General features: G+C 41.7%; 1 protein-coding gene and 1 long non-coding RNA gene across 10 annotated transcripts in view; one reads left to right on the top strand and one right to left on the bottom strand.

Annotated features, from left to right (window-relative positions):
- Nucleotides 1-4088, top strand: part of FGGY (FGGY carbohydrate kinase domain containing) — a 134531-nt gene extending 130443 nt beyond the window's left edge. For 4 of the 8 annotated variants that reach the window (XM_064665085.1, XM_064665079.1, XM_064665077.1 and 1 more), the window contains exon 16: nt 2518-4085. In XM_064665085.1, the coding sequence (XP_064521155.1) occupies nt 2518-2743 (226 nt within the window). In that variant the 3' untranslated portion in view covers nt 2744-4085. Of the gene's footprint in view, nt 1-478; nt 728-2494 lie in introns of those variants that run through there. The other 4 variants (XM_064665083.1, XM_064665082.1, XM_064665081.1 and 1 more) reach the window with 3 other exon arrangements.
- Nucleotides 4089-5038: 950 nt separating this feature from the next.
- On the bottom strand, nt 5039-19377 carry LOC135419054 (uncharacterized). Of its 2 annotated transcripts, none has more exons than XR_010432802.1 (2): nt 19055-19377; nt 5039-18604 (listed from the first exon to the last, which is right to left on the bottom strand). It is a non-coding gene; the product is annotated as an uncharacterized LOC135419054 (long non-coding RNA). The 2 variants fall into 2 exon arrangements; XR_010432803.1 differs by having other exon boundaries at nt 5039-18194.
- Between the last annotated feature and the right edge of the window lie 28 nt (nt 19378-19405).

The following is a 19405-nucleotide window of genomic DNA, read 5'->3' as shown; positions in this document are numbered from 1 at the left end:
GAGGGAAAATTCCTTCATGGAAAGTGTTGTCCTGCCCTGGCACAGCTGCCCAGGGCAGTGGTGGAGTCCCCATCCCTGCAGATACTTAAAAAACATGTGGATGTGGCACTTGGGGAGATGGGTTAGTGGTGGCCTTGGCAGTGCTGGGGGAACAGTTGGTCTTGGAGGGCTTTTCCAGCCTGAATGATTCTGTGCAGCACCAGTGTCTCCCCACTCCCATGGCAGAGAACTCTGGGGAAAAGCTGTCTGGGAAGCAAAGCTGGCTGTAGGGAAAAGGTGTAATTACAGCTTGAAATCACTCGTTTGGGTGGAAACTGTGCTCTGGCAGCGCATAGGGAGGGCTCTGATCCCAGCAGAAGGTGTAATTAGGGAAGAGTCAAAGTTTCTTTGATGTTGAGGGAAGGCAGTAAACGTGTGTATTACAGGGGGTTTAGATCTTCAAATCTTGGGCTTTGTTGAAATTAACTTTCTTACACAGATTTTATGACAAGAAATATGAAGTATTTTTGAAGCTTGTGGAACATCAGAGGGAGTATCGCTCCATCATGAACAGCTTGTGATCCCAAGGGATGTAGTCTGGGAACAGCAGGGATAATGAATTTCCAGGCACGTGTGATGTGGGTAATTTCTTCTTACTGTACCGTCCATGTTAAAAATATACTTTTATCATTTAAAGTATACATTTTAATTTTTAATGAGAAATAAAATGCACTCACTTCGCTGTGAAGCACTGGGTATTTCCTGTCAATAATCCCTGCACCCCAGGGACAAGGAATATTCATCTGTTCCAGTCAGAGAACACAAGATAACCATCTGCAGGTACCCCAGTGCTTGTATTTGGACTGGCAGGAACAGCACAAGGAACAACATGACTCACTCTGATGGACTTGAGTCCACAGAGTCACTGGTCGTGTAGGTAGACTCCATCTTATGCCCTTAGCTTGAGAGAAATTCATTCTTTAGCATTGGCATAGGCTGCAATTTCCAGTTAAATGCAAACAGAAGTCACAGAATAAAAAAATTGGACTTGGAATATTTGGAAAATAATAGTTTCTGCTTTTTTTTTTATGTTCGTAGTCAATCCTGAAAAACATCTGGTAATTTTTTTAAAGAAACAATGCACTTCCTGCCTTGTAGTTCATGGAAAAGCAATTGTTGCCATTTCCAAAGTACCCATTGTTAGGAGAAACAGCTTTACAAGTTCAGGGACATAATTAAAGACAATGAAAGTTGATGGGAATAAAATGAAGAAACATCACAACACAAAGAGTAAAACAAGCAAGAAAATGACTGAGACACAGTGGTGTGTCAGAGCTCACAGCTCAAGGGCATGATAAAATATGGCAGCTGGGGATACAGGGAGGGGAAAAGCAGTTGGAGAGCAGTGTGTTGTAAACAACAAATATTCATAAATTTTAATGTATCTATTTCAATATACAATTAATGTGTAGAAAAGAAGTCCACAGACTCCAAATGGATAGCAAATGTACAGATTATACAGGGACAGATGTGCAGGGTTGGCTGGCACTGTACCAGCACTTCTACTCTTTGCAGCTCAGTACAAACACACACACAAACAGCTTCAGCAAAGTTTCCATAAACTTCCTGCTTTTTATATCATTATCATCAAACTGGCCTTGATTCCTCAGGCTGAACTGGTACCAAGCTTAGTGATCACAAGGAGTGTATGGAGTTTAGAAAGGAAACAGTCGCACTGGCTTGGTGTAAAATGTAGATGCACAAAGTTCAAGGAATCTCTGTACCTTACATGGGCTTGTACAAAACAGGTACAGGGAGATTTGTTCACATTTCCTACATGGCTTTTTAATGCTTTTCTCCCCGTGTAATAGTTGTACTTGATAGCTGCATTTCTGTTGCAGGACAGTGTTGCTACCAGTTTCACATTATGCATTTTAAAATCTGTTCCCATTGCAGAGCTGTAAAAAATCCATATCTCAGTGTCTGGGAAATCAGCTGTGATAACACAAACACTGGTACAGGATTTTGCAGTGAGATTGTCTGACCATCCTTTTGTTATGCAAGACTTAGCAAATTGTACAGCTTGTCGAGTTCTCAAATTAAAATTTAATTCAAATTGAACCAAGATGTAAAATGTTAAAGCTCAGGAGTTCTAGCACTCTTCAGCTGCAGGTCGATGGGCATTTTAATGTTAAGCTCTGTTTTTGGCTTTAGGCACTTTCAATTTAGGCTCTTTGGATGATGAGAAGTTACAGAAAAATGCAACATGAGAGTTTAGCAAGTGCACAGTGTAAAACTGCCCTCTGAGGTTTCACACTGAGTCGCTTGGCAGTGCCAAGCACTGCTGGGTCCTTATCCAGCCCATGTCACCAGCAGAGGGACAAACCCATCACACGTGTCCCCAGTCCAAGAGAAGCCCGTTCACTGTTTGGTGAAGTTTGCCCAAGGGCCCCAACTGGAGCCAGTCAGGCCCAGGCCTTGCCTCCCTCACCCACTGGGTGCAATTTGCTGACAGATGTTTATCATGCAACTTAAAAGAAGGGGAACCACCATGTCATCAGCTGCTCCAAGTATCCTGCAGAGAGGCCCAGGCTTCACATCAAATGGAGAAGACAAGCATATGGTGGTTCCAAAGAAGCAAACAGCAACTCTGAGGAAAAAAATCCACGAGACACCCCAAGGTGAAGATTCTTCACAAGGCAAGAGTCAGGAACAGCAGCATGTCACACAGGTAATCTGCAAACTGAGTATTCACATGACATAGGTTATTTTGCATCCTGATGCTTGCAGTGTTTCAGTTCAATGTGTCTCTAAGCATTTTCAGATTCAGATCTCTTGAATGAAGAACCTTTCTGTGCTGTGTGAATGCCCCTATGCTGTTCAATTGTTGTGCAGTATCCAGAGGAACATTTCTAAAAGGGATCCCCACTGCTCCAGACCTTGGAAAAGAAAATATTCTGCCTGACATTGAATCCTTTTGGGAATTGGGTCTTAATGGCTGCACTGGTGTGTGCCCGGATTGAGAATTTGGCACCAAGTGTAGACTGTGAGTGCTTGGAAATGAGGCCTTGAGTCTCACCCGGCTTTGCACAGGAACTGTAGGACTAAGTGATTGTTCCTCTTCATTAATGCTGTTGGGTTGGGTTAAAAATTAATGTTCCCCTCCACGGGGTGTAGTTTAGTCGGTAGGTTAAAACAGACTCCACAGTTCTTTCAGGCTCCTTCCCAGGATGTGACAGGAGAGGAAGGATGTGCTTTGGTGATATCTTACACCCTGTCAGGAACAGGCCTTGCTTGTGCCTTTTACTTTGCAAAGTGGCTGTGCAAAAATGGAGCCTTTGCTCTTCTACACTGATATGTACAGAGATACACAGACCAACCGAGGGAGGGTTTCCACAGTTTCTTTCCCTGTGGATAGCACCTTATTCTTGAAGCTCCCTGGATTGTTTGAAGCCCTCAGGAATACAGGTACCCTGTGGACAGAAGCATTGCTGCTCCATCAAAGAGTTGTCCAGAGCCAGGGTGGCTTTCAGGGTTGTGAGGGCCAGTTATCCCAGATAAACCAGGAGGCACTGCCAAGGAGCAGATGTACCTCTGGAAAATCCAGTTGTCACATCCTTTCCAATTCTTCTTACCCAGACAACTGCTGATTTCCAAGTGCAACATAGAGAGGTTTCAGGAAAGAGGGCAGGAAGATGAGGCTACACGTGTGGTGACAGCAGTGGGTGACACACACTAATGTCAGGGCTGGCACCAACAGCAAAAACAGCAAAGCACAAACAGCATCTGATCAGAAGCAGCACAGCTTGACTTGCAGCTCCTGGGGCAGCGAGCAGTGTGACAGCTTAGGGGAAACAAAACCTCTCAACAATTAAACTGATCAAACCTGACAAGGACCCCAGTGCAAACAGCAGCACAACACTGAGCTGCCACTGGGATGGAATTGTTCTGTTGAACTGAACAATTACCTTTGTTCTTCAAAATAACCAGCAAGCAGTTTTTTTGTAAGTCTCCAGGAGCCCTCAGTGCAGGGTTTCTGCACCCAGAGTTACTTTGTCTGCTGTCATTGGAAAGGGGAATATGGAATAAACTGTGCTTGAAATCCAGTATAACAATGGTCCTGATGCCATCAGTTACATGTTGTGTACAAGGACTGGGGATGTTAAATTTGGCCCCAAAGTATTTTTATGAACCTTGCTCTGACTTCTGCTTTTTACTCTTGTTTTTGTTCAAGTGCAGGGTTTTCCTTTGTGACTGTTGCGTTTTGTTTGCACTCACAGACCAGTTGTTTGGGCCCATGGCTGTGTTTATCCCTAAATCCCCATCCAGTCTGTATAAGCCCAGTCTGGCACCCAGTTTCCAGCATCCCCTTGAGCTTTTGCATTTGCCAGCCATCACACCTGACTTCAGGAACTGCTTTGCCCCACTGGATCCAGATCCTGTCTGGTGATCCAGTGGCTGCACTGCTGTGCCTGTGCTCCATCCTGGTGAGGTGGACAGGGCACTGATGGGTCCCAGAGTTCTCCAAGGCCTTTCACAAAAGAACCCTGTGGAAATTAAGATTTGCTGCATGTGGAATCCTTTGTTTGGTAGAGGAAAGGAAGGACTCCTCTGAAGTTGACCTATTTGTGCTTTGGTGCATTTTTCATAAAATAGACAAAATCCTGTTTTAATCCAGCTCACTCTACAACCTTCTGAGGGAGCCTGTAGGTTTCTCTAAAATACCTCTGTGGTTATTGTTAATTAGAAAAAAATAATATTGCTCAAGGATCGCTTTTCAGTTGAACTTCCTGAACATATGGTTCAAACTGAAGCTGAAAAGGAAAACTTCAGGACAAACTGTATGAATTACTACTAATAATAAAATCAGACATTTTTTTATAAGTCCACATTAATCTTCCTTAAAAGCTTTGGGTTGACCACATTTTTTAAATAAAACTTTTACTGGAGCGGAATTTATTAAGAGAGCTCAGTGTTGCCTTAGCTCTGATCCACAGGGCATCAAGAGAAGTTTTATTGCTGATTTCAGTCACAGCAGACTTAGATCTACACTGAATGGTTTTGATAAGCCCAATGTAAAGTTTTATTGGTTTAAGACATGAAAAACAGACGTTACAGAGAGCACTTCTACTCCATAAACACAGTCATAACATGTATAATGCTTTGCAAGGAGTCAGTGCGTTGGAGTGTAAATAATGGTGTGTGGAGGAAAGTAAAGCCTGGCTAAACACATCCAACTAACAAAACCAATATAGACCAAGCTTTTGCATGGTACTTCTCCTCTGCAGATCTCAAAATTAAGGACAAATAGTCTGTGTCATTATGTCATACTCACAGATGGAAAGGGAAAATTAACCAGACCAGGAAAGAGGGAAGTTGATGCTCTTTGTTGTTATGTCTGTCCTTGTACTTGAAACTATAACTACTGTGGTATTATTTGAAACACATTTTGAGGCCATGTGCTCATTGTTTGTCCTGGAAGAGTTCTATTCAAAGCCGCCTTTTCCTGTATGTTATAAAACAGTGTTAGAAAAACATGAAACAACATAAAATATTACACGGTGTCTCTCCTGAGGTGTCCTGGCTGTTGGTGATCCACTGATGTGTCGTGGCCTCAGAGGATGGTGATGCTGGCAATGGTGACAAGGGGCTGTGCTGTGTGAGCATCATTTCCATCTAGGGGAAAAGCACGTTTCCTAAAGATAAAAATATGTTTTTATTGCACCTTGTTCTTCCTTGTAAATATAACTTGCACTTGCTCTAAGGTTGTGGTTCTGGCTCCAGTGGTGCAGAATGTGGGCCTTAAAAATCCTGAAATCCCCTTTATAAATGGAATTATGAACATAACTGCCTCGACTATTCTATGCTTCATCTTTGTATTCACTTGGAATAACTATTGAAATGCTGTAATCCCAACCATATGGCTCAGAGCCTCAGAGAAGGCATTTAGCAGGCACGTTTATCCAGAGAATTATGGGTTTACGTAGATTACCCGTGGCTGGAGATGCTCTGGGGAAAGACAGGAGCCCACATCAGGGGCAGCCTTGACAGAAGGACCCTCTAAATCTGATCTGTCCCTTTCCTGTTAAACAGATCCTGGGCTGGAATAAACACTTACTGAGCATGTAATGAGATGTCTTTGAACATTTTTCCCCTGTATGACCACAAAGATTTACTTAAAAAGCAGTAAACAGATTAAAAAAGGCTTTATACATGGCTAGAAACTAACTTACTGAATTGTTTAATATGGACCTTCCGTGATTTTGTTTGTTTAGAAAACTTTTACAGGGCTGCAAAGCAATGTAATTATGCCTGGATCACTTCTGCTTTATTTTAGGCAGAACCAGACCTAAGACTGGTGTGTCTTACTCCTGATTTCCACCAATATAAATTAGTTTTATGGAATAGCTGGATTTTTATGCTGATGATTAAAAAGACATGCTGTCTTCTGAGAATTGAGTTCATGCTTTCACAGTTACAAATGTGTGATTATTGGACTGTTGATTTTTATAATAGGTTGGGGGGTTTTTGCATAGTTGAATACAAATTTTGTAATTTTCTGGTGCATTTTACCCATTCCACAAATTTGTGTTGTAATTTAACAGTATACTATGAGAGGATCTATTACTTCTTGTCATCCTTAGACTTCTTGGGCATTTCAAAAGTGGCACCTTGTAATGTGAAAGCAATGAGCAAATAAAAATTTGCTGGGGCAGCTGGAGTCCCTGTGATTACTGGGTTGCCAGATTTGGAGTGATTCCTGGAAGAGTAGTAGTACAGAGTCTTCAATAAATTAGTAATTTGATTGACATATTCAGTTCATTAATAATAATTTACTGTGGTTAGCAGAACATCACAGAAGAACAAATGCCACACATACCTGTTACTGTTTTCCCCCCTCCTTTTTAGTCATGTCAGTCACTTAAATGTACTGAAATAAAGTCCAGTGCATTCTCTGCCTTCCTTGGGTGGGAGAACAGGATTCTTAGTGTTCCATTGGCTGGGTAGCAAAAAGATCCTTTATTTAAGTAAATTAATTGCTTCCAAACAATCCATCCCTTTGCTTAGCAAAGTCTGAAATTAGTAATAATATTAAGCTTTGGTTTTGGAGTTGGAAGAGAAGAATTCTATAAGCCTCTGAAATGATAAAGAGGCATTCTCAAATGCAAAGTGTATTATCAAATGTTCCATTGCCACAGCCACGATGAGATCAGTCTTTGAAGTCAGAAATTAAATACCTGATTGGCACCTGTCTACATGACAGATCAATGAATGCATCTCCAAGTATCTGACTTTTTTACAGAATAGTGGGAAGAACCAGATGATTGGGAAGATTCAAGCTCATTTGAGAACAAAGTGGGTTCTTTAATTAGTTTTTCTAATATAATAATTCTAAGAAAGAAGAGAAAGGTCATTGTGTAGGTCTGCCAGGTGAGTGTTGAGAAACTGGGTCTCTTGCCAGAGCCATGTCTAAAACTATGTCTAAACTCATTCATCAAATGAATAATTTCAGATCAGCACCAATCTTTCCTCCTAGAATGAGGATCTGTAAATAGGAGGAACTGGAGGTTTCAAAACAAAGTGCCAGAACGTGGACTCAATGATCTCAGAGGGCTTTTCCAACCTAAACAATACTATCTTTCTGTAACTACTGGAAAAGAATCTTTCTCGTTTACTGTTTGTGAAGTTATAAATGTATTTGTTTCCGATTCTCAAAAGAAGAATTTCAGATGCCGAAGGCCTTTCCACTGTATTCAGATTTTCTTCTCCCTGCACTGATTAGATTCTCTCCTGATGAGATAACAACCACACAATAGCAAAGCTGGGATGGCCATGTAGGAGTAACTAAACCTCAGGATGGTCCAGGGCACTGTGAGGTGAACTCCAGGCAAAGAGGCTTTTTTTAATTCAGTGCTACCTGAAATGCATCCAGCACGTCCCTCTCCTGTATTCTGACTTCCCTGCAGCACTGAGGGTATTTGCAGATCCGGAAGAGCATTATTTCAGGTATAAGCTGTGGTGGTTTCTGTCAGCTGGCACTGCCCCAGAGCTGTGTTTACAAACACTGCACACATGACGTAAGCCCATTAGGTATCTACTCTTTGTTTTTGCACAGTAATAACACACACATTTCTTTAGCTTTGTCTCGTACAACAAAGGGAACTAAATGTGTTTCTGATTATGCAATAGATATGGAGTCAAGGGAAACCCAGCATTCCCAGACCATAACCAATGGAAATTCTGAAAGGCTCTCCTGCCCTTTGCAGCCTCGACACGTTGAAACCTCTTGTGTATTTTGTATTAGCATGTGTTGTACAATAATTAACTTATTATATGACTCCTAAGGGACAAGTGATCATGGTTTATTTCCAGATGACTCATGAGCAAGTCTGCAGAAAGAGAGTTTGTGCTGCTCAGAAGATAGGAAAATGAAATGTTTAGTGTTGCTGATGATCCCAGTTCTGGCTGCTGAGCTCAGGCACCGTGCGAAGGCACTGGAAACTCATCAGCTTCAGTGCAATGTCCTGTCAAGACCCTGAAAATGCTCAAGCTCTGCTCCCAGAGCATTTGAGTTAGGACTATGAATTACAGCAAAGAGCCAGGCAGTGATCCTGCTCTGGGTGAACAGTATATGCATATATGGGAAGAAGAAAAATCATTTAAACCCAGTATCATGACACCACATTTTTTATTTTCTCGTGATCTCTGAGTGAATGAAGCGAAGTGGGAAACTCAGCCAGCTCCTGCAGTGTGACAGAGGATGCAAAAAGGCAGTTCTTTACATACATGGTTAAGCTGTGGACATTCTTATGGATGCTAGAGGTTTCTGAGCCCAACAGGTACTGAGGGCAAGGTGGCCCTGGTTTCACCCAGTAGAGCCATTCCTTCCCCCAGTTGTATTAACACAGCATTTGGGAGGAAAAAGAGACTTGGGGTCACCTTCAGCAAAGACATCAGTGGCTTAGTCTTGTCCTGAGTAGATCAGCTAGGAAAAACATGCCAAACCTCTCATTGGTTTTTAACAGATTATATGCACATAATCAAATTTCTGATTTATTGAGTCCAAGCACTTAAAATGATGCTCGAGTTGATTCTGTCCTGGTTATAAGGGGCCCTCCCAGCTGGATGTGATAGAAGGAGAAGACAGATGATATCTGACATCGCTGTGAGTCTGCCAGAATTAATTTACCCCTTCCAAAATCCTGAGCTGGCCTTTGAACATTTGAACGAGCAGATTGAATTAGAGATTGCAGGAATGATTATGGCAGTTAGGGTTTGTGTTGTGAGGCTTTGAGTTTTTGATGGCATTAAACAGTCTTAACAAAATAAAATATTTAGTGTGACTTTGCGTACAATGACAGATTTTTAGGGAGCTTCCTCTCATGCAGTAGTTCTGTGTCCAATTGCAAAGAGCACAATTAAATTTGTCATTCCTTGTAGCATTTCAGGCTGGAAACTCTGTGACAGCCCATAAAAGCGACTATTTTATAGCCTTGATTTTGATCTTGGTGCCTATATATTGATGTTTCTAATCCCCATCTTCTTGGGAATCCTGCTACAGCAGAATGGGATGGTAAAATGTTTAGTTCACTAAAAGTCAATTTAATTCATTTGGAGGAAATAAAAAAAAAATGCAAGCAACTAAAACCAAACCCCAAGTTCAGCAGCAAATTATTCTGAAAAACAGACTTAGAATTCAAAGATCCAGAAAACACTTTTAACTTTTTCAGGAAGAGTCCTTATGTTGATATTACTTTCTCAGTGAACAGGTGTTCACTGAGGTCACTTCTCTACAGCTCAGATTTGCAAAGGAATTCTCCATGTAGGTACCTCATCAGGGCCCAGGCTTTGAAATTGTGATGGATTTTTGAGACAAAGGAGATATTTTCAAATCTTGACACATCTTTTGGCTTAAAATGAAAGCTGAGCATTTCAGAAAACAATCGTAGTAGAACGCTGCAAAACCAAGCCCATTGTACTAAACCCCAGCCATCAGATATGACACATTTTTAATTCTTTCATGCAGAAGAAAGCCATGAGGCACTGATCAGTTTGTTGACTATGAAGCCAGAAACTCCTGGGTATAAACCTTTATCTCTGTGCCACAGCTCAGCTCACAACATCCTCCAGCTTTACCACAAGGAAATTTAGTTTTAAAGCATCAGTGGTGAGTCCATTCTCATCAGCATCTTTGAGGAGAGGGAATTAAAGTTTAAAGAGCACTTAGCAGATTTGAGTGCTAACAAACAGTAATTCATTTTTGCAAGAGAATATGCTGTATTTAGTAAAGCAAGCCATGCTTTGAGGTTTGGAGTTGTCAGGAAGGTGTGACAGTGTGTGACCTCTGGCCAGCCTGCTCAGGGTCTCAGTTACAAGGCCAGTAAGATGATCAGGGAGGAGACACTGGACAGCTCATTATCTGACAACACACATTTAGCCTAATTATAAGCAAATTCTAAACATGACATTTTAAAGGGAAGAATTGATTCATGCAGATTTTCAAAAAGTAATCTAATGATAAAGTCTAAATAAATATTTCAATTATTTATTCATAATCAGTCTAATGAACACTTTTTAGAGTGGTCCAGGACACCTATGTGATGTTTGGCTTATCATTCCCCTTTCCAGAAATGTTTGAGAGGAGTTGACAGTGTTGGTGTACAATCATTCAGCAAGACCAATTATGCCTTATTTGTCAATTATTAACTTAGTTGCCCAATGGCAAGGGGCTGACAGGTTTTCTAAATTATATCTATGAAAGAAATGTACTTTTTTCCATCTCAAAATAAAACGCTCCCTTTCTAAATCTTCTCCTCCAAGATACACTTAACATCTTGAAAAGATACTTGAACCTAATAAAAAAAAATTGTGTTCCTATTTTTAAATATTAACTTGATCAAGTGCACACCGCAGGTATTTTGATCACCTGACAGAGTAGCAGCTTATCAGTGCTGTTGTGAAACAGCCCTAAAACTTGCCAGACACTTAACGGTGCTTGGGAATTGCATAACTGCAGAATTAGGTTGTGTAATACAACATTGTCCAATTCCTAAGTGAAGTGCAGAATTTAAGCAGAAGGTCTAATATGCTAAAATAATTTTAATTGATGGGCATTTATACTCCATAGGGTTTTTATACTTTGTCATGATCTGTGGTCCTTGAGAAAGGTTTGATTTCTGTAAAGGTGTTCTCCAATTTAATGCAGAAAAATTAATAAGGAAACCTGCTCCTGGCTTGGTTTTGTGCAGTGTTCACCATCCTGATCCTGATTCAACAAGGCACTGAAGCACAAGCTGAATTTTCAGCCCTCAGGTAACACATAACCTCTTATGTGTCAGTAATATTGGAATAGAAATACACTTACAACAGCAATAATGCCCCTGGTATTCCTGCTGGAGCACTGATAAGCTAAACAAAGCACTTTTCAAAGACTAATAACCGGATGGGATTTGTAGCATAAACAATGCTCCTTGTTAGTCACCAGTCCCCAGGGCATCTTCCTCACTTCGTTACAGACAAATCAGTAACAAATGAAATGCTGTGTGTGATTTCCTGCCCTGGCTGTGTCTCCCTGCTCGCGTGCCAGTGTGAGAGCTGTCAGTTATTATTTATCCGTGGCTGTGTTCACATCCACAGTGTGATTTAATTACTTATTAAAGGTGCCAGACTGGCAGATGCAGAAGCTGGAGCAGTTTTATTATCCAGAGAAGTGACACGGTGTGAGCAGTAATATCCTTTCAGGATGTTCTTGGAAAATGCTTCACCACAATGGACTCCTCAAATCCTTCTCTCCAGCTTTTCCCAGCTTCTCTACTCCAAGTGTTAAATTCAAAAAGGCTGCTCACAGAGATGTCAGTTAGCCCTGTGGTTTTTAGATGGGAATGTGGATACCCTGGAAAATCATTTTGAACACATTAAATCTATTTTAGCTAGGCCACTTGACCATTGGTTAGTACTAACTCAAAAAAGGACCTGAATGGTTTTAATACAGAGGTGAAACCTACTCTAACTAAATAGTAGCAAAAAAGATTATTCGTAAAGGGGGAATGAGCCCAGAGGATTTCCTTCTGCTGGCCAGGGGCTGTGTGCACAGGCCTGTGGCTCTTCTGCAGTAACTCAGACATGCTTGTCTTGGAAACTGGAGGCTTAATTCTGCACTGTTTCAATAAGCAGGATTTTGGGTCCATTTTCTTATCTCACTCTAAGCCTATTATTGCTTGGTTCAAAGCTCTTCCCCACCCCTGGGCACAGCTGGATGCAGGAGAGCAGGGAATCTTCTTGCACTTCCATCAGTGCCTAGGCTTTAATGGGGAAACTGAGATTTTATTTGGCTAAACTCAGTGAATTTGACCAGAGAAAGGCTGTTAAATAACAGCAGGTTCCCTTCACACAGCTCCAGAATATTTTGAGAAAGATACCGGACACAAGAAAATCCAAACTTCTGTGAATCTCTACATTAAATCAGTCAATCCATGATCACCCCAGGCCAGCCATTCCTGTTTCCTTGCTGACTTTATTGGTCCCCAGCACATGCCTGAAAGTTGCAATCCCGGATCCACTTTGCCATTTATAGGTTGGGATTTTTTGGTGCTAGATCTTTGCAGAGTCCTTGAAGCACAACTGCAGTGCCAGTCACAGTGTTTGCTGATAATGAGCTTGTTGTTTGGCTCTGGAGTTTAAGCTGGCAAACACTCCCATGCCTGAGTTATTTTGCACAGTCCAGTGGTCCCATCAAAGCCAACAGGTCTGTATGTGCCAACCACTGGCATTACTGCATTATTAATTCCCAATTTTACAAATCAGGTTTCTTGATCTACTCCACAAAAGGCTACCTAACCAAAAACTGGGCCTGTGAAGTATAAAGATGGGGCTGAGAGGTACAAAGGTGTGAAACAGCATTCCCTGGCAGTGTTTGGGAGCAAGGCCTGTGTAACGGCCTTTGACCACTGAGGGGTTTTCGACTGAGACAGTTTTGCATGATGCACCCTCAGTGAGTCCCATCTGTGACCCTAATTCCATCCTGGAATGTAAGACTGGGAGCTGCTGGGTATGTAGGCAGGCTTCACAGAGTTCTGCTCAGATGAGGAGCTCAGCTGAGAACCTGTTCCTGTGCACAAGCAAAGCACGTCTGAGCAGCTGCCAGTGGAGGGCAGCAGGAAAGCAAGGGAGGAATCTCTGTAAGCACAAACAGAAGGGACTGGCTGGTAAAATCAGATAATAGTAACCTTTAGCTTCAAAAATGATGCAAGTGCAAAATGCAATTTTGTTAGAAATGCCAGTAAATACAATTGCAACTCCCCAGCACTGCTTAGAGAGAACAGTCTGTTGAAGAGACTCGACTCCCTGCTGTAGGAATTGGCTTTCCCTCTTTGGAATATACTGTATCAAGAGAACCTTCAAATATGAAAGAATATGTGTTCAAAATTTTTAGGCAAACTGAATCTTATTTTCCAAGAAAACCAAGAAAAATGACATTGGTATAAAAATTATGGGAAATCTGAAATCAGTTTTGACAGATGCACAGTAACTTTTTTATTTAATACATAAATATTGCAGTTATTATCAGAATAATTCATCCTGCACTTCACATACCTGTAGCTCTCCCACTCTGATTAGCTGTGGTTGGGTTTGAGACATTGCTGTGTTATTCAATAGCAAGTGAGAGCTGTGACATTTTCACTCAGTGTTTCTATTTTTCAACACAGACTCTTCTTCAGCTAGAGAATACTATTTAAATATTCCATTAAAAAACATATCTTTTAGTAATTTTTTACACCAACTTACAGATGTTGAGAAAGAAATACCCCTTAATAAGTGAGCTGTTGATTTTCCACTTAAAAATAATGAATCAAGTTATTAACATTTTATTCAGTGAATCTTCTATGCTGATAAAGTTTATGAATAATAAAGATAATGGTATGTAACTGGTACAATGGAACACAGAGTTTTGAAAATTATTTTATTTAAAGAGATTAGAGATATTACCAGAATTAGTTTCTCTAGTAGTACGTACCAGCACCCTGGTACAGAATCAATCTACGGGGATTTTCTTTTTGGAAATTAAGTTTGTGATTTCCCTGATCCTGCAAAAAAACAGAATTCTGAGCTTACTCATGGAGTAATCCCAGACTGTGGTGAGAACTGAAAGTATTTGGACAATATTAAATAAGTGTGAGAATATTCCCAGGATCAAAATCTCCAGAATGGCCTTGTTTGGACACAAACCCACCTGCCAAGCTGGTGCCTTACAAGTCACCACATGGCCCCGCCTCTTTGATGCACCTGTGGAAAGAGGATCTCAAAGTGGGAATGTGGATTTGTTTGTGACCCACACGCCTCTGTCACAGTTCATATCCCAGTCCTGCATTTTTTCTCCTAGGCACCAACTGAAATTGTATCTGAGACATTTAATACATGTGAATTTGCAAAGCCAGGAGCTGTTACCGTGACAGAGCAAACAGTTCCATGATGTCAATGAACGTCAGCCGGAATGCTGGAACTGCCAAAGCCCACTTTCACTTGTGACCTTGTTCAGTAAAAAAGATAAGAGCGCTAAAATAGAAGGGCAGGTATCAGGGAGAAAGTAAATGAAAATAAAATAAAAATGAAATAAAAAAAATGCAGATAGGAGATTGACAAATGTTAGGGAACGACTAAGGCAGCAAGAGCAGGCCTGGAGGGGATGTGACAGTGGCAAAGCAGGGTCCGGCTGAGGAGAAGTGTTGTTGCAGAGCTGTATTTTATTCTGCTCAAGTCACTGCTCTTAAAAATTCCTGATTCTGAGGTGTTGCCCTGAGAAAATCGAAGTGGATCATTCCTTAAACATGTTAACCATTTACTCTCCTGCTGTACAGGGCCAAAAGGTACAATTCCAAGACATGGTCTCTTTTATGAGCACAGGTAGGTAGTTTTCCACCTCTGACCTGCTTTGTCTCCAGTATAGCTTTTTATGGAATTTAATGAGCTATTGGCACAGCTATTGGCTCTGTGGCTCTATTTCCATCTTTTCTCTTTATCAATGCCTATTTCACTGACATATGAGAAACCTTAAATAATATTTGTAAAAGCAGTTGCTATTTTTTTCTGAAACTGCTATAACAAACTAAATATTATTATTCTGTGTAGAAGGTGTGGATGCATTTTTACTCTGCATGCACACACTCGCTGTATCACATGGGCTAACTGCACTTGAAAGTTTGTAAGCAAGGACCCCAGAAACTACTCCAGTCAAAACTAAATTAACCATAAAACAGACTAGAAATGCCAGCCCAAGCCTTCATAGTTTTAATGAGATGACTATTTCTTACCAGTATTAAATCTGTGGGGAGAGGGAAATGTTCAGTGAGTTAAGATGTGCTAAGAAAAGTGTAAAGAAGAGCATAAATGGCTCAGGAATTCCAGGAATCCCACTGGCTTAAACAGTCTTTTATTTAAAGCAAATGTTCTCATAGTTGAATGACTTCCAAGAAGGGCCTCAAGTGATGAAAGTATTTCCATTTAATGTGAAAATACTTGAAAGATGCTTATTCCCTGTGAAAATATTGCCACCTTTCAGTAAAGCCTGAATACAAGACTCCTTCAATGAATATACTCTTGTAAAAGGTATTAATTTTCAGAATTAATATATGAAATATCCAGAATTCCTACTGTTTTGATAATAACAGATTCTAACAACTTTCATCTCCTAGAACAGCCAAATTAATTCAGAGTATTTTGCAAAACAGATACTTCAGTTACAGAGTGAAAAATTTCACATTCATCATCATGGCATTGCTCCCATTTCCCTCGGGGTATAACTGACCTGGAAAGTACTGTGGAGCATCTGCAGGGAAAAGCAGTTGGGAAACACAAACCTGCATGAGACCAGCAAGGCAGTGAGAACCTCCAGCCAGTCACACAACCACAGTTCACATTAATGGCTTTTTAATTCATATTTTATGATTTTTAGGTGTTATGTTGAATAAACTCCATTTGATTACAATAGATTTTAAATTGGCCGAATTTGGAGAATAAGCAGATAGTCAATGCCTTTTTCATGGAAATGGAATAATGTCCAATAAACATAGAGCTTGACTCAAAAGAAGTGGGAGTGTTTATGCCAGGAAGGTGTAAGAGATTGTGACAAGACATGAAGGGATGTGTGGCCCAGGGAATACAGCACGTATCAAATCAGTTCGTATTGTGTAATAATTCACTGCACACATTTTGGGAATTTGTTTCTAGTTTGTATATCTGAAAAATTCTAACATGCCTCAGCACCACAGAACACCACGGGGCTTATGGGTTGTTCCTAAAGCTTTTGAAAAAGCTTTGAAAGATGCTTGGGAGGTGCAGACTTCCATAAATCAAATCCATCAAGCTGCTAAACATGACTGAAAAGCTGAGGAATGTTTTTTATCTTATGTTTTCTAATGGCAAGAAATGTGCAAGGTACACAACTAACCACTAAGGGTCACTGTTTGGTGTTTTCACATCCTGATGTCTTTCTTTCCAAGTGCTTAGAAAACCCCTTTTAGATCCAGTTTGTATATTAGGATTTTCCAACAACACTATTTTTTAAACTACCAGTGAGATGCATATGTGCCACACAAGGTATGGGAAAATTCCAGTGTCTGGATATGGAGCTTTCTTGAGCAAGCCACCAAGTCATGTCTGAACTGAATATTGTTCATATTACTGGATACGATGATGTAAGTCCCATTGAACATAAAGCCAACCCATTAGGCATCTATTTTATTTTTATGAATAGCAGTTAAATAACTGTAGCAAATGCCATTCTTCTGTTTTGTTAAGAAAGTTAAATAGCCCTCACTGAGAGATTGTCAGATGCTTTGTCAAGAAGGCAAGAGATGCACTATCAAAAGGAGTGGGCACATTTTAAATAAGTCCCTGTTGTGAGAAGTAATTTAACCTGACTTTATAATGTAGTAACAGTGGATATCAGACATCAGGAGACTGAGCTGCAGTCCTGCCATGAGGTGGAGTCCTGGCTGGCCTGCCCTGTTTCTGGGATGTTAATATAGGTCATAATCCTTGACTGGCACTAACCCAGAATGTGCTGACAGACATTCACAAAAGCTGCAGCTCATGAAGAAATCTCCAACCAGGCTTAAAAAATAAACCCAAACCACCTTATTCTGCATCAGGCACAGAGATCCCTTTGTTACACTTCTGCCCCACGGCTGAGCTCCCAGCACGGCTGGACAGTGCTGTGGTGTTCCTGATGTGCCCTGAAAAATGTGGGATAGCTGCACAGATCTGTCTGGAGCTGTATTTTATTTCTCTGCAGGTTCAGACAAACCCTTGCTGTGTGCTGACACTAGTTTGTCTGGGTGAGTGCTCCCTCACCCGAGCCAGCCGTCTGACCTGGATGCAGCAGCCGGGAGCACACGGGTGAGCCGATCTCTCCTGACATAATCCCAGATTAACGGACCTGCACAGCCTGCCTTGTTTTTACACAGATCTCAGCCATGCTCCCTGCACCAGCCACACTCTCAATAACACCTTTCCTGCACTGCCATCCCTCAGGAATAATAATTTCTGGATGCTTTTGAAAGAGGAGCAACCCTGAGCCCCACCTGGTGCCTCCACCCATCCCTTCTGTTCCACCTCAGCCCTGGCTGTAGCAGTGTCACAGTCATGCCTGTGCCTGTCCAGGGACCCCATGGTGGGCTGTGGACTGAATTCCCACCTTGGCCTCAGAGCTGCCTCGTCACCGTGCACCTGCCTGGTGGTCACAGGACTGTACCTGACTCTGGTCACCTCGCTGGGCCTCACCCTCACTGGCTTCCTGGGCTTTACGCTGGCAGGAAGCGACTGATGTTGGGATATGACACTGCCTGAGAGGGAAAGGACATCAAATTATGGAACCTGTAAGGAAATAAAGAGGGGTAATATAAGCAAAAGCTAGTAGAAATTACAGAAGAGCAAAAATACTAAAAAACTAAAATGAGCATGCTCAACAGTGCAAATCCCAGCACAGAACTGTGTGGGATTTTACTGTAAAAACCTTTTATTCCTTATTCTGTTTTTAATAAGGATTTACGTTAATCTTCCATGGCAACCAAGTCTCTTTAAGAACCTTTGGTGAAGGAAATCGGTAATAGGGTTTCCAGAAATCAAAGTCCGCTCTTGAGCCTTTATGAATTCTGGACAGCACTTTAAGGGAAACAGTCATGTAAATATTGTCCATGTCATGACCACAATTTCCATCTCTGCAAGGAAAAGTAGAATCAGTAACAGAAAATTAAATTATGTGTCTTGAAGAATGGCTAAAAAGGAATATATAGTGCTTGTAACAGCTATTACTAAAGATATTTAGAGTATTCTTAGGCTACCTTAAACACTAATGTGTTTAATGCCATTCTGCACATTCCAGTACAGTCAATGTAAGAATCTTTATAAAACAGAATCAGCTAACGAAAAATAATGGTTCAAATAGATGAGTAAAAGAGGAGATAGAAGTAAGTTCTTTCGCTGAAACAGGAAAGGCTCAGAATAATCCCATTGTTTTAGTGTAAGGTAGAGATTTTTCTCTGGTGTCCGGGGCAGGGTGGTATAGAAGACAGGATCCTGAATCAGTCCAATCAATCCACAAGGTCTGATCAAATAAGGTAAGCTTTTCCTATGAAACAAATATAGTAGAGGGAAGAGAGTGAACAAATTTTGGTAGTTCCTTTTTTTCATTGAAACAAAAAAAGATCAAACAACAAAGTACTTCTGCGTCTTAGCTCTCATGTCGTGAACTGTGTAAAATGCAAAGAAGTGCGTGGTGCCTGCGTGGTGGTGTGTGAGGTGCTGAGCAGGCAGGCAGAAATGACAATATAAACTAAGAACAGGTCAAACTGATGTAGCCCTCCTCAATCCGTCCTGTTCGATGGGGGCAAGGGGTCCCTTCTCCAGAGGGGTTAAAGCAGTAGCTCCTCACCCCTGTGCTTCAGCGCTTCCTCCCCAGGAGATGGAATGCTATTTTTGCCTCGTTTAACAATTTTTTAAAAATTTAGCTGTTTTTTAAGAAATTCTGTATCCTGCTCTGAAATGAACGCGTGTGGCGGGTACAGGTACACTGACCTACCTACACCTTAAGCACAGGTAATTCTGCACCACACCAGCAGCTCTCCGCCCGCGATCTCCCCGGCCCGCCCGACCCGCGGCAGCGCCGTGACAGCCTGGGCGGGCTGTGACGCGGCAGCGCCCGCCATGTTGTGACGGAGCGGCACCTCCCAGGCGGGAGGGATAACGCGGGGGCTGCACTCGCTGAGTCGCGGTCCATTAGTTCACTCCGGGAGGGCGAGTGACACAATCCCGCTTCGCCCACGCATCACCCCGGGGCTGGCGACGCGGTCCCACCTCGGCCCCGCTGCCCCGGGGAGAGGGGGCGCGGCCGTGAGGGGATCCCCGCCCCTAACGGGTCTCACTGTGATTG

This window comes from Pseudopipra pipra, chromosome 9 (assembly GCF_036250125.1).
Source record: "Pseudopipra pipra isolate bDixPip1 chromosome 9, bDixPip1.hap1, whole genome shotgun sequence".
Taxonomy (NCBI): Eukaryota; Metazoa; Chordata; class Aves; order Passeriformes; family Pipridae; genus Pseudopipra; species Pseudopipra pipra.
Note: the sequence above shows the minus strand (reverse complement) of the source record. Positions and strands in the feature narration are given on the sequence as shown.